The 13,034-nt window shown below is 40.6% G+C and overlaps 2 protein-coding genes and 1 long non-coding RNA gene across 6 annotated transcripts in view; all 3 read right to left on the bottom strand.

The window, feature by feature from the left end:
- LOC111871485 (mini-chromosome maintenance complex-binding protein) overlaps positions 1-3,003 on the bottom strand; it is a 44,657-nt gene extending 41,654 nt beyond the window's left edge. The window contains exons 1-3 of one of the 4 annotated variants that reach the window (XM_033754278.1): positions 2,388-3,003; positions 1,137-1,261; positions 292-430 (exon numbers count right to left, since the gene is read on the bottom strand). The gene's annotated coding sequence lies outside the window, so the exon portion shown is untranslated. The remainder of the gene's footprint in view (positions 1-291; positions 431-1,136; positions 1,262-2,387) is intronic. The other 3 variants (XM_023864641.2, XM_023864640.2, XM_023864643.2) reach the window with 3 other exon arrangements.
- A 784-nt stretch (positions 3,004-3,787) lies between these two features.
- LOC117282865 lies at positions 3,788-4,348 on the bottom strand. The gene is made up of 2 exons (XR_004513776.1): positions 4,032-4,348; positions 3,788-3,843 (listed from the first exon to the last, which is right to left on the bottom strand). It is a non-coding gene; the product is annotated as an uncharacterized LOC117282865 (long non-coding RNA).
- Positions 4,349-4,997: 649 nt separating this feature from the next.
- Positions 4,998-10,462, bottom strand: LOC111871488 (keratin, type I cytoskeletal 9). The gene is made up of 2 exons (XM_023864645.2): positions 10,374-10,462; positions 4,998-6,105 (listed from the first exon to the last, which is right to left on the bottom strand). The coding sequence occupies exon 2, from the start codon at positions 6,096-6,098 to the stop codon at positions 5,700-5,702; it is 399 nt and encodes a 132-aa protein (XP_023720413.1). The 5' UTR covers positions 6,099-6,105; positions 10,374-10,462; the 3' UTR covers positions 4,998-5,699.
- Positions 10,463-13,034: the final 2,572 nt, after the last annotated feature.

The raw sequence follows: 13,034 nt of genomic DNA, 5'->3' as shown, positions 1-13,034 counted from the left end.
CCATTTTGGCTTAATCTACGAGTATATGTAAGAAGTATTTGTTTCCTGTTACTCCAAGCAACTAACTCTGGAAATATTTCCCATGAAACACCGTTTACTACAATTTGCCCAATGTATCAGTTAAGCTTTAAATTAAGGGATGTTTTTTGCTTTCTGTTAAGGAAAACTAACATTAGACATACACATCTGTGTAGGATGATAACAGTATGCACACAAATATTTGTAACGAAAAGAGCAATTATGAATGATGGGGATGGAAGTAGGGTGAGGGAAAAAGAAACTGTAACTCACTGTTATTTCAGCCTTAACTGCAACAAAAGCAACAGGATCAAGAAGTCCTTTACTATTAACTGACTTCTCATCACAAACTCCAGTTACTGGATCAGGGTTGGTGCCTGAATCATCCATCATTTCCTGTGTTCAAATGGGACTGTAAAACAAAGTAAAAATATGTCAAGATTAGAGATTCTCAGTGTTTGACTATGAAGAATGCTATCTTCTGGAATGTGGAGTCGCGTGGTTTCATATCTGAGAGAACATATTCTTACACCACAAAACAGCCCCCTAAACTGTTGCATAACCTGTGTTACAGCAGTAACAAACTACGATGGTGGCCAATTCTGTATTAGTCTGCTGCATGCCATGACCTGACTAGATTGGCTCTGTGTTAATTTTGTCAATAATACATGGGGCCAAGCTTCTATTAACAATTTGAGATATAAAGAGGCTTTCAAATGACTTATACCTGTGGTCATTTGAGGGCAATATGTGAAAGTACTGTAGGTTTTTCTGCGCAATTGCATTTATCCCCAACAGCCCTGGCACTGGTAATTCTAAGACAGGACTCTGGTGTTAAAAAGAGTTGAAACAAAGACCGTGATTTCATTCGTTTCAGTACTTTCAGACCACTGATCCAAGATGGTGCCTTTCTGACTGTGGGCCATAAAACACTAGTGCTGTAACACTTATTATAGTGTACTGACATGAATGATATGGAAACATCAGTTCATGTGGTTATTTTTATTGACCACACGTAACTACTCACATGACAGAGTCACAATTCAGATGTCTATGGTAATCTGTGATTCTAGCTTGCCTATAAAATTACTACATGAAACATAGAAGAGACAGTTCACCTGAGTTTCCCAGTTCACAGTGTTCTCTTGATGTTTCACAGCAGCAAGTTCGTTCTTATTGCTGAATACACTGGGAACAGCTCATTACCTGAATCAGGTTCACGTTTGATTACATTCATCCTGTGCTGAAAGCATACATATCAGTACATTAATTTTCATCCACTGTGAACATGTTCAAGGCAGAAAACAATGGCTTTTGAATATATGGACATATCCTCAAATAACTCTACAGTGTCCATGGTTTATGCTAACCGTCTTACAGTGTATACGCTTTTTCACCTTATTCTTCACTTCCACGCTACATGTTTCAGCACTAATGTGCCATCCTCAGGTGTCTTTATTCACGTTAAACTATTGTACTGCATGCCATGATGTCTTCATTCTAAAATGACTAAAATCTGTACTCCTCATATGTGTTGATGAATTCTAAATAATAAAATTTTTCAGGATTCATCCTACGTCGCACTCAAACATGTGAACTATGCCAATCCTCTTTTATGTGAGCATTCTTCCTACATACATTTGTGTATCGTGTTCTGTGTTGTGCTTTGCTCCTGTTACTGCATGCGTTGTACTGCTCAAACACCTGAGGATGGCACATTAGTGCTGAAACATGTAGCGTGGAAGTGAAGAATAAGGTGAAAAAGTGTATACATTGTAAGATGGTTAGCATAAACCATGGACACGAATCAGTGTAACAGGATGCTAAAATATAACAACTCTGCAGAGGTAAGTCCTTCTTCAACTGATTGATTAATGATGAACTGAAAATCATTTGGAAAGAAATTTACATTGTCTAATCAAGGCATTTTCCTATAATTTGCATGAAGGCACTAAGAAGAATCATGGCAAACCTCGATCAGCACAGTGGGTGTCCCTGTTAGTATTCAAAGTGAGCACCTCACAAATGAAAATGACATGTGTATGAGTCAAAGAATCTAAGAGACATTAAATTAAGAAACCAATTTTGTGCACAGTGTTATTTATGTGTTTCCATACTGACAATTTTTGTGTGTTGAGATCACTGACCACCAAACAGCCCTGCTGAAAACTTTCATGTTTTTCATTATAATCCATTTAGAAAACTGAAAATCATCAGTTTTCAGTCCTGTGAATAACGTATGGGTGGGGGATCAACATCCACTTCTGTAATTGTACCCAAACTATCACAACAGGTTGTTTGGCCAAAAGAAAAAAAAAGACTATAAGGCAAAGTACTTATCATTATAGCAATTTCATTGTGACCCATACACTATCTCTCTTCCGCAGCAAAAGAAGGTACAGGCCAAAGTCTGATAACACTGGCACGTTCTTCACTTACAAATGAATGATGCTGCACTAAATGAATATTGTTTAGTCAGAAATCAGGAATGCAGCAGGAAATAAATTACATATGTTGGAGGCATTTACAGTAGCCTAAAACATTCATATTTTTCTTACTCTGCTTCATGGATCACATGATTAATGTCATACTTTTTAAATTTTTTTCATAAAACTGAAATTTGTAAACGTAGCCACGAATTTGACATATGAATGGGGCTCTCAAAAGGGAAACTAAATATGTAAAGTAGATAAAATTTAGTTAAACCTCGAATGAATGAAAACTGTGCGGCGTCAAAAACTGAACACAGCGGTCTTGCACGAGCATAAAGAAATGCAGCAAACACACTTAATACAACACCAGAATTTTCGATGCTTTCGATTATGCTGCACCACGACTCGCGTTTCTCTGATTTGACGGCTTTATTTAACGAACGCGGAAACTCACGTCAAAAACGACAGCTTTACTATCTCTAGATCCCCATCTACAGATGCTACCTACAGATACACGATACCACGATACTACCCTACTATCGCCACTAGCGCTACTAGCCAGGGATGACAACTCAAAGTTATTGGCATGAACAGTACCGACCGGTGCTGACGGAAATATACATAACCGCTCTAAATACCACGTTTACGGCAATATACACAGCCGCTTTATCGACCACGTTTCCTTGGAGGAATGAAACACAAAAAAGAAAGCTATAGAACAGAAATGCACGTACTCCTACAGGACCCAGTGTTATAACATGACAGAGAGAAATGCAGAAGGCGGAGAAACACAGTAGCTTATTCTAATGGCTATGTGTAATACTTGTGTCAAACATTAGCATGAGTAACAGCCCTAATTTCATCCTGTAATACGCTATACTTATTCGTGCATATAAGCGCCGCGCCATAGCTCAAGCGGTTAGTCGCTGGCGTCGCTGGCTTCCCACCGCGGCAGCCCGGGTTCGAACCCGGGTCTGGTCAAGTGGGATTTGTGGTGGACACAGTGGCGCTGGGGCAGGTTTTCTCAGAGCACTTCGGTTTCCCTTGCCAATCTTCATTCCACCAATTGCTCCACAATCACCATCACCTATCATCTGGAGATGGTACAATAGGCCAGAAGTGGCCGCAGTACAAAGTGACTTAGTCCCATCCCACTAGCATTAAAAAAAATTACTTGGGCATATGGGTCAATGTGTTGCTACTTAGTGTTCCATGATAATTAATGATGGGTACTAGTAAATGACTGTAACTATCGAAGGAATTGTTCAGTACGAGAAATTACGGTGGCTATGAAGAGTGAGTTGTTTTATTAAGTTTACCTTTTTTTTTTTTTTTTCTTGCATGTAATGCCGTGTAGTTTGGTAGATCATTACCGCCATTTCAGTCCAGTCTGCTAAAACACACACAGAGTGGCTTCTTTAGTAACAATCTGCCACACTAAAATGTACAATTGTATAAGGCTGTTGTCCCTGACACCCTGGAGTCAATCACTCGTCTAGTACAAGAAAGCCAGCGAGTCTTACACCCAACAGAAAAAAAATATATATTGCAAGCAGATTCAAAGTTTCACCTCTAACTTACCTAGAGTCCAAATTATTTCAGAGATGCAGCAGGCTTTATTATCCACAAGTTCTTCTCCTTAAGAAAAGCTCATGATCATCAGTTTCTTACCTCAAATTTTCAAGTTTGTGAAATAAAATTGCCCTTTTATATAATCTTAGTCTCTTCAAACTCAGATTTATTGCCAAGTCCAGTTTGTAGCACTTGATTAAGGTGAACAAAAATATTTACTAACAGCAAAACTATGCAACAGTTACACAGTAATTAACTTCATGGATCCCCAATAATTTTGTTTGTATATGGGCTTAATCTTGAGAGGATATTGGATAAAATTTTGTATGAAGTTGATCGCAATGATGTGCCATAATAATTACTACAGTTTGCTTGATTGCCCTTCTTGTGAACTGGTAAAATACTAGACTCCTTCCACTGACAAGATAATTCCTCCTTACTCCAAATAGAATTAATGAACTTATGGATCTCAGACCATAATGTTTGAATTACACACTTCATACAGTTCCTTGAAGCCACTACATATGTTTAACCACTGAAAAATATTGTATGAAATTGTCTTATAAAATTATCACAGACTATAAAGTGTATAACTTGGCCGCGCCATAGCTCAAGTGGTTAGTCACTAGCTTCCCACTGTGGCGGCCCAGGTTCGATCCCGGGTCTGGTCAAGTGAGATTTGTGGTGGACAAAGTGGCGCTAGGGCGGGTTTTCTCTGAGTACTTCGTTTTCCCCTGCCAATCTTCATTCCACCAAATTCTCCATCATCATAATCACCCAGTGAAGGCTACAATTGGCCAATCAGTGGCCGCCGTGCCGAGTGGATCCAGTTGGACTCCCCCCCCCCCCCCACTAAGAGAATTAAAAAAAAAGTGTATAACTTTCATAAAAGTTCTACTGGAACTGAAGAATTTTAAATGTTCTAATATTATGAACTTAAAGGCATGTAGTGTTAACAGTACTAATGTGATGCTGTACATGAATGGAACTGTGGCATGTAGTGTTAACAGTACTAATGTGATGCTGTACATGAATGGAACTGTGGCTCCTCAGCATACCTTGCTTCAGTCCATATTAAGTATGGTTCAGTGAGCACATAGCTTTTCTATGGTTCTCAACAAACTAGTTCTATGGTATACAATATCACATTGTTGCTATACTATGCTTCTAACAAACTCCACTTTGATGTGTGCAAATTCAATACTAATTTAAAAACACTGCAGAATTTTTAGGCAAATTCTTTTTATTAATCAGCTTCTCACACAACTGCAGAAAGTCTGGTCAATCCAGAGTTGCTACTTAGTTCTTCTCAATGATCCTTGATGGCAAGATGACTTTTTATTGTACTTGAAATATCACTGAAAAAGAAAACACAAGATTCTGAAACTTGAGCTCAATAAAGTGAACTTAAAAACTTTCAGTATGTCTTTTTGACATCTGGAAAAGCTACGCTGAAGCTGTGTTCAAATTTGTAAATTTTAACATTTCTTCACTACATAATGCCACACTTTTCCATTTAGTGATTGAACATGAGAAACATGTGTGTTTCTAGGGTTTCTAGGGTAGCTCTGAGCATTAGAAATTAGCAGTATTTCTGCTGGGCATTTGATCACTTAATGAGACATGTAAACTGAAACCAATAAATGACAGTTTCATCACAATTACAGAATGGAAACTTCAAATTAGGGCACAGCAGTCCTGTTGATGATGGTCTTTCTCCTTCCTTTTGCCCTTCATGTACTTTTTATTTCTTGTGCTGCTGTGGCTGTCATCAGCATCATAATCATTACGCCAGTCTGAAGCACCAATTCCAGCTCCAACAAATGAATAATCTTTGAAGACATTCTGATCACTGTCGTTGGCTGAACTGTGGCCATGGTCAGTGCCCTGGTGACCAGAGTCATGATGGTAGGATGTGCTATGGCATCCACCACTTCCACTGACATCATGGTGACCAGAGTCATGATGGTAGGAGGTGCTGTCACATCCACCACTTCCGCTCACATCCCCGCCACCACAGCTGTCACCTCCACCACCTCCACTGTCACCTCCACAACCCCCACCATCATCACTCATTGTAGTTCTGCAAAGAGACACAATTCAGTATTGAAAACAAATTAAACAGAGGCCTCAAAGTGTCAAACCAATGAAGATGTTTTTAAAAACCTTTATTTAAAATAAGATTTTAAAATGCTATGCACACGCGTGGATTGCGGGTACCCATACATGACGCACGGCCACTTGGCTGTACTTTAAATGACGCCGTATGGTGACATTAGCCTCTTAAAGGTTAATGTTTACATGTTATATATGAGGTCATGTAGTGGTTAAGGCACTATGCTACAAGACAGAAGGTCGCAGGTTCAAATACCGATGAGGTCATTGCATTTTTTTCAATTTACCTAATCCTTCCGGCCGCACTATGGCCCTGAAGTTCACTCAGCCTCTAACAGAAATGAGTACCAGGAATTAAATAAATAATTTTCCTGGGGAGTAAAACGCAGCTGGCGTGTAAGGCTGACAACCTTACCGCCATCTTTGAGCCGATTGTCTAGATAATGTGGGACCCTCAACGTCTCACAACCCTATGGCCCTTCACGGCCTGGTACAGGGATAGCTTTACTTTACTTTTCTTTTAATATGAGGTTTGCACAACAGTGTCTAAGGGGTGTACCGTCTTCTGGGACATCATGTAGTCTAGTACAGTCAACCAGCATTTCAGAGAACATACTTTCTCCATTTTCAGGATCAAAAAGTAAGCTCACCAAGAAACTTCAAGCAATGCCATCTGCCACCTGCTTCTTGATGGTTTATTGCTTGGCTTCCTCTTAAATCACGAAAATGAAAGCAGCACTTTCCTCAGAAACATCTGTGTACTTTGCCAGACTACACAGCATTAGTCCCTGAAGATAATGCTCTAAATATTTACTAGTTATCAGATTTTACATTACAGTACTGGGTGTAGCATCAAGATTCTTCATTCTGCTAGGCTTTATCCTAGACAGAGACCAACTTCAGAAGAATTCATAAATTGTATAACTGGAAGGTGTGAAAGAAACATCATGCATCTCTGATTGAGATAGGATCATAACCAATTTCCAAATGTAATATGTGGCTCAGTCCTTGCCTCTATGTGCCTACAGTGAGCGTATACAGTGAGATATACCTGAACCATTTCTACGCAACGGCTCAGGAAACACCCTCCTGCAGCAACAACCATGAACGCAACAATGGTACAGCGACAGAAGAACGGTGTTTTCTGTGTGATCCGTGCCTAGGGGTTATAAGCGAGACGAGGTTTAGAGCTTGGTGAGATAAGAAAAGTTAGGCCAGATGAAGGGACCTTGTTTAGTCTTATGTTTCTTATGTGTTCTTTGTATCTTGTTAGATTTCTACCAGTTTGGCCGATGTATACTTTTTGGCAACTTTGGCATGATATTTCCTATATCCCACTTTGTTCGTAGGGGTTTATTTCTCGTTTTTCATTTATCAGTTTACCTATTGTGTTGGCTGTTTTGAAGGCTATCTTTATGTTAGTGTTTTGAATAGTTTTGTGATTTTTCATATGTAATTTCCTGTATAAGTAGAAGTGACCCATTTTGTTCTTTTTCATCTTTATTATCCAGGTTACCCATCTTTCGTTTAAGTTTGTTATATAGATGTGTGATGTCTTCCTTTCTATGGCCATTATTTAGTGTTATATTAATAATAGTATTTAATTCTTTGTTTTTAGCATTTTCCTGAAGGGGTAGTGTAAGAAGTCTGTGTATCCAATTTTTATATGCTGGCAATTTTTGTTCTTTAGGGTGGCATGATTTATTATTTATTGTTATGTCTGTCATTGTGGGTTTTCTGTATATTTCCATTTCTATTTGTCCGTGTCTATTAAATATATTTAAGTCCAGGTAAGCTACATTTTTTAAACACTTTAAAAGTTTTAATACCAGGAAGGCTGCTGTGATTGTGAAAAGTTCAATATTGTGTACATTGTGTATTCCAGGCATTATGTGTGTATGTAATTTAGCAATCAGAACACCTATTGTGATGATGGTTTCCGAATAAGTATTGATGTTCCCTCTGAAGATGATCCGTATGTGTGTGTGTCTCTCTCTTTTTCTCTCTCTCTCTCTCTCTTCAAGTCTCAGTTCTGAGACAGTAAAATATGGTCACGAGTCCCAAGGGACTTGGACCCGAGAAAGACTGCGCTGGCAAGAGCCAGCAGCATATACAAAAGACAGACCCGTCCTCTCGTCAGAGAAGGCGCCCCACAGAAACAAGACCGTAACTGTCAAACGATAATAATTAATATCTGGTCATGAGCCCCGAATGGGGCTCGACACCAAGACTTACTGACTCACTGACCGTTAGTTGCAATGTAACTCTAACTCTGAGCTTGGTGACACAGAGAATTCTTTACTCAATCAACACAATATAATTTTATGAATATTTTTATAGGAATTATCGCCTTGTAACATCTTATGATTAAAACGCTGTTAATTTACACCACGAGCCTGATTCATTTAAGGTATGATATTAAGAAATGTGTGGGAAACAACTGTATTAAAATCAATCAGAGTACTCTGAATGATTTTATTAAGTAATTAACGTGTTTCCACACAAGATGTAAACATTCGTACAGCTTCTAGAACTTTGTAGCACATTCTTTTCTTCATACAATACCTGTAAATTATTTCGTCCAGACATCTCTTTTATTAATTCGCCCTGTTAAAATATTGTAACGCATTTGATCAACGCGTTGCGAGGCAGCAGTTCCGTGAACACGGCACATTACGCAACAATAGAAAATGCTGTGTTTTCTATGTCGTCCGCGCCGAGCAAAAGTAGGAACGAGGTTGTCTGTGACAAGTTGCTAGGTTACACAACAGTTCTTACAATAGAAATGTGATTCCTGTGTGGTCCGTGCCGCGTCTGCATAACGAGATTCCACAGTGTCAGAGTTCTGGGTGAAGGAGGGGTCGAATACCCCCACCTGACACTGCGAGTCGTATGAGGCGATGAAAAGGAAAGCCTCAAATGTGAGACAGTAAAATACGGTCGCGAGTTCCAAGGGATTGGGACCCGAGAAAGGCTGCGCTGGCAAGGACCAGCAGCATATACAAAAGACAGACCCGTCCTCTCGTCAGAGAGGGCGCCCCACAGAAACAAGACCGTAACTGTCAAACGGTAATAATTAATATCTGGTCATGAGCACCAGATGGGGCTCGACACCAAGACTTACTGACCGACTGACCGACCGTCAGTCGCAATGTGACTTTGACTTGAGCTTGGTGTCTCTCGCCAGAGAGGGCGCCCCACAATAAAAAGTAAGTAAACAAGTAAAGGTATCCTTGTAACAGGCCGTGGAGGTCCATANACCCGAGAAAGGCTGCGCTGGCAAGGACCAGCAGCATATACAAAAGACAGACCCGTCAAGATTGGCAAGATTGTCAGCCTTACGCGGCGGCCGCCCTTTACCACCAATAATATTCCAAGAATACTCCTGGTACTCATTTCTGTTAGATGCTGAGTCGACCCCAGGGAAATAGTGCGGTTGAAAGGTTTAGGTAAACTGAAAAAAAAAATCCGATGACCTCATCGGGACTCGAACCCGCGACCTTCCGGCTTGCAGCATAGTGCCTCAACCAACTACGCTACCTCACAATAACAACACCTAAACTGTCAAACAGTAATAAATATCTGGTCATGAGCCCCAGATTAGCGTCGACACCAAGACTGACTTACTGACCGACCGTCAGTCGCAATGTGACTTTGACTCTGGTGTATGACTTCCGCTTGTTGCCTGCATAATTTTGTTATATAATCATACATGTACGGAATTTTGAAAGCTATGTGTAAATTGCAAACCGGTGTGTGCCTTGGAAAATTGCCAATGGTGCGGAGAACCTTGTTTTTAGGCGCTGCAATTTCATTAGACCCTGCGAGTCGTAGGAGGTGACGAAAAGGGAAGTCTCAAATCTGAGACCGTAAAATATGGTCGCGAGTCACAAGGCACTCGGATCCGAGAAACACTGCGCTGGTAAGGCCCAGCAGCATATACAAAAGACAGACCCGTCCTCTCGTCAGAGAGGGCGCCTCACAAAAACAAGACCGTAGCTGTCAAATAGTAACAAATATCTGGTCGCCGAACTACGACCTTCAAGACTAAGACGAAGTGAACATAATAGTTACTCTTACAGCGAATTTTTAACCAAAGGTGTGGACTGGAGTCTACCAAAGTTCCAACGGCAAGAACATAAAAATGGACGTAGGACACACATATTTCTACCGCTTAACAACTGTTAAGTTTCTTAAATGTAACTCTGTTCACGTTTGTTTCAGACGCTTTCTCACCTGTCAAATTGCGTTTCTTCACTACTACGACTCAACAGCCTCAACTGCGACCACTGCTACCGATAAGCGGATACGATCCGACGTCATCACGTATTCCCAGAGGTCGCGGTACAGTCCCGTCAATTTACTTGAGCTCGTAGAGCTTGGCTATCTTGCGGGTTCTATCTTTTCGCGGAACATAATGATCCCCAATAGCTTAGTCGGAATACCGACGGGCTATGAGCTGGACAAACGGAGCTCGATTCTCGGCAGAGTCGAGAAATTTTGGCTCTTCTCCACGGCATCCACACTACCTCTGAGGCCCATATAGCCTCCCATAAAATGCATACTGGGAACATTTTCCCCAGCAGTAAAGTGGCCAAGGCGTGAAGCCGATCACTCACCTCCACTGCCAAGGTCAAGAATTGTGCAACCTCCACTTCCACTCCACCATACCATGTGTTTTCACTGCGTGGTGCTTAATTAAACACAGAGACAACTTTACCAATTTACCTGTATTACATTGCCCTGACATTGACACCTGCCATTTATGCTTTGATGGTCTGATATAATTAAAATGATCAAGTCAATGAAGATGAGATGGGCAGGACATGTAGCACGAATGGGGAGAAGATGAATGCATATAGAATATTGTTGGGAAAGCCAGAAGGAAAGAGACCACTAGGAAGACCAAGACATTGGTGGGTGGACAATATTAAAATGGATCTTAAAGAGATAGGATGGGATAGTATGACCTGGATTGATCTGGTTCAGGATAGGGGCCAGTGGAGGGCTCTTTTGAACACAGTAATGAACCTTCAGGTTCCATAAAATATTGGGCAGTTCTGGAGTGGCTTCTCAGGAAGGGCTCAGCTCCATGAGTGAGTAATAACACAATGTATATGTATATACGTGTACAATATACGATTATATAAGATGTCTGTCAGTCCAGGCTAAGGACATCTGATCATGTCCTATCTTAAGTAGCTAAAGGTGCTGCCTGGTCAGGGTTATAACGGAACTCTATAGAGGCAGTGATAGATGTATGTATATATTGGGCAACTGTGAAATAATGATTAGGAGGGGAAAACAGAAAACCCAGAGAAAAACCTGCTCAAGTGCGACCTTCAGATTCAAATCATGGCTCTGGGACAATAGGCCAGCATCAGGAACAGTAAAAATTCAGTGCCTCCTGCAAAGAAGTAATAGTCACCAACTGAACAAACAGCGGTGTAAAAAAACACCTAACATAACTGAAGTGGTTAAAAGATGTCAGAACTAGTATACCTCAATAAACTGACCCACTCTAAGAGAGGCTGTGAATATGGTGAATAAAGCCATGAACTGCTGGTCCCTCAAACCTGGGTCCAATAGTCCGTTCCTGTAAATACAGTTTGTGCCAAAAGATTCAGTACTGAAACTTACTCATATCAAACATGCACGTGTGTTTGTCCATGTGGCATAGCACATGTTGCCAGTAGTGAAAAGGAAGTTGTGTTGTGCAGTTGTTGTTGGAAATGGGTGTTTCAATGGAGGAAAAAGTATTCATAGTTGAGTATTATTTCTGCTCATATGGAAGTGATCGCCAGACAACTCGCTTCCTTGGCTTTGAGCGGCCAGATGTTATCATCCAGAAACCGCTACACAGTACACGTGTGACGATATGGTGTGCCATCTCAGCACACGGTATATTAGGCCCCTATTTCATTGAGAATGAGGAAGGCAATGCTCTTACCATCACCCAAAAACGCTACAGGGACACAGTGATCGGACAATTTCTTCAAAATCTGAGAAGGTTCTGTCATGCAAGGTGCCTTCACATGAATAGAGAGTGGTATCAACAGGACGTCTTTTCATTTCAGTACTGTATTTTTGGGCATATACTGTACTACCAAATTATGAAATGTTACATTCAGATGTGGGCAGATTCTTTAGAATAAGCTGGAACTCAGAATGTAGGTCACATTATTTCAAATGACAAATATTATTAGGGGAGGGCACACAGAATGCATGACAGGTGAGACATGAGTGAAAAATTGTAATTGTGAAAACTAACATAAGAGACCATTTGGGAGATCTGTGCATAGGCAGGACAGCAATATTGAAGTGGATCTTTGGAGGGTGGCAAGTGTGCAGTAGGCATATCTTCACACACCTCACATGCACTCCCTTCCAATCTACTCATGACTTCTTTTGTGGTCTGTTTTACAGCACTGTCAGTACAATGGCTCTGTAGCATCAAATGGTACGATGACACATGAATGATGAACTGGAAAAGGATTTGGAAAGAATTGTGGCCATGGCTTCCTCAATGTACTGTCCCAGGATGTCGTGGAGCCAATGAAAACAGATCTGCCCTCAAAGGTAATGTTGTTCCTATGCCCTGAACATTGTCACATGATAGTGACTACAGACGGTTTAAGGTCTTTCATTCTGGTCCGTCACACTAACAAATTAACAATCAAGTTCCTTCCGTCAAATGTGACACTTTTATAAGTTTTCCACCTCGTCACCACCTGCCTTACATGTTTCGGCTCACCACGGAGCCATCATCAGAGGCATTTATAGTAGAAAAAGAAATCACCAACACACAAAACTTCACTTTGTTAAAAATAGCCACGTTCCAGTTAATTAAAATAATTACAATAGTTAAAATTGCCGAGAGTGTCGGTTCACTAAAGG

Source organism: Cryptotermes secundus, unplaced genomic scaffold, assembly GCF_002891405.2.
Source record: "Cryptotermes secundus unplaced genomic scaffold, Csec_1.0 scaffold549, whole genome shotgun sequence".
In the NCBI taxonomy this organism is placed as follows: Eukaryota; Metazoa; Arthropoda; class Insecta; order Blattodea; family Kalotermitidae; genus Cryptotermes; species Cryptotermes secundus.
The sequence above is the reverse complement of the archived record's forward strand: the minus strand, read 5'-3'. Positions and strand labels throughout refer to the sequence as shown.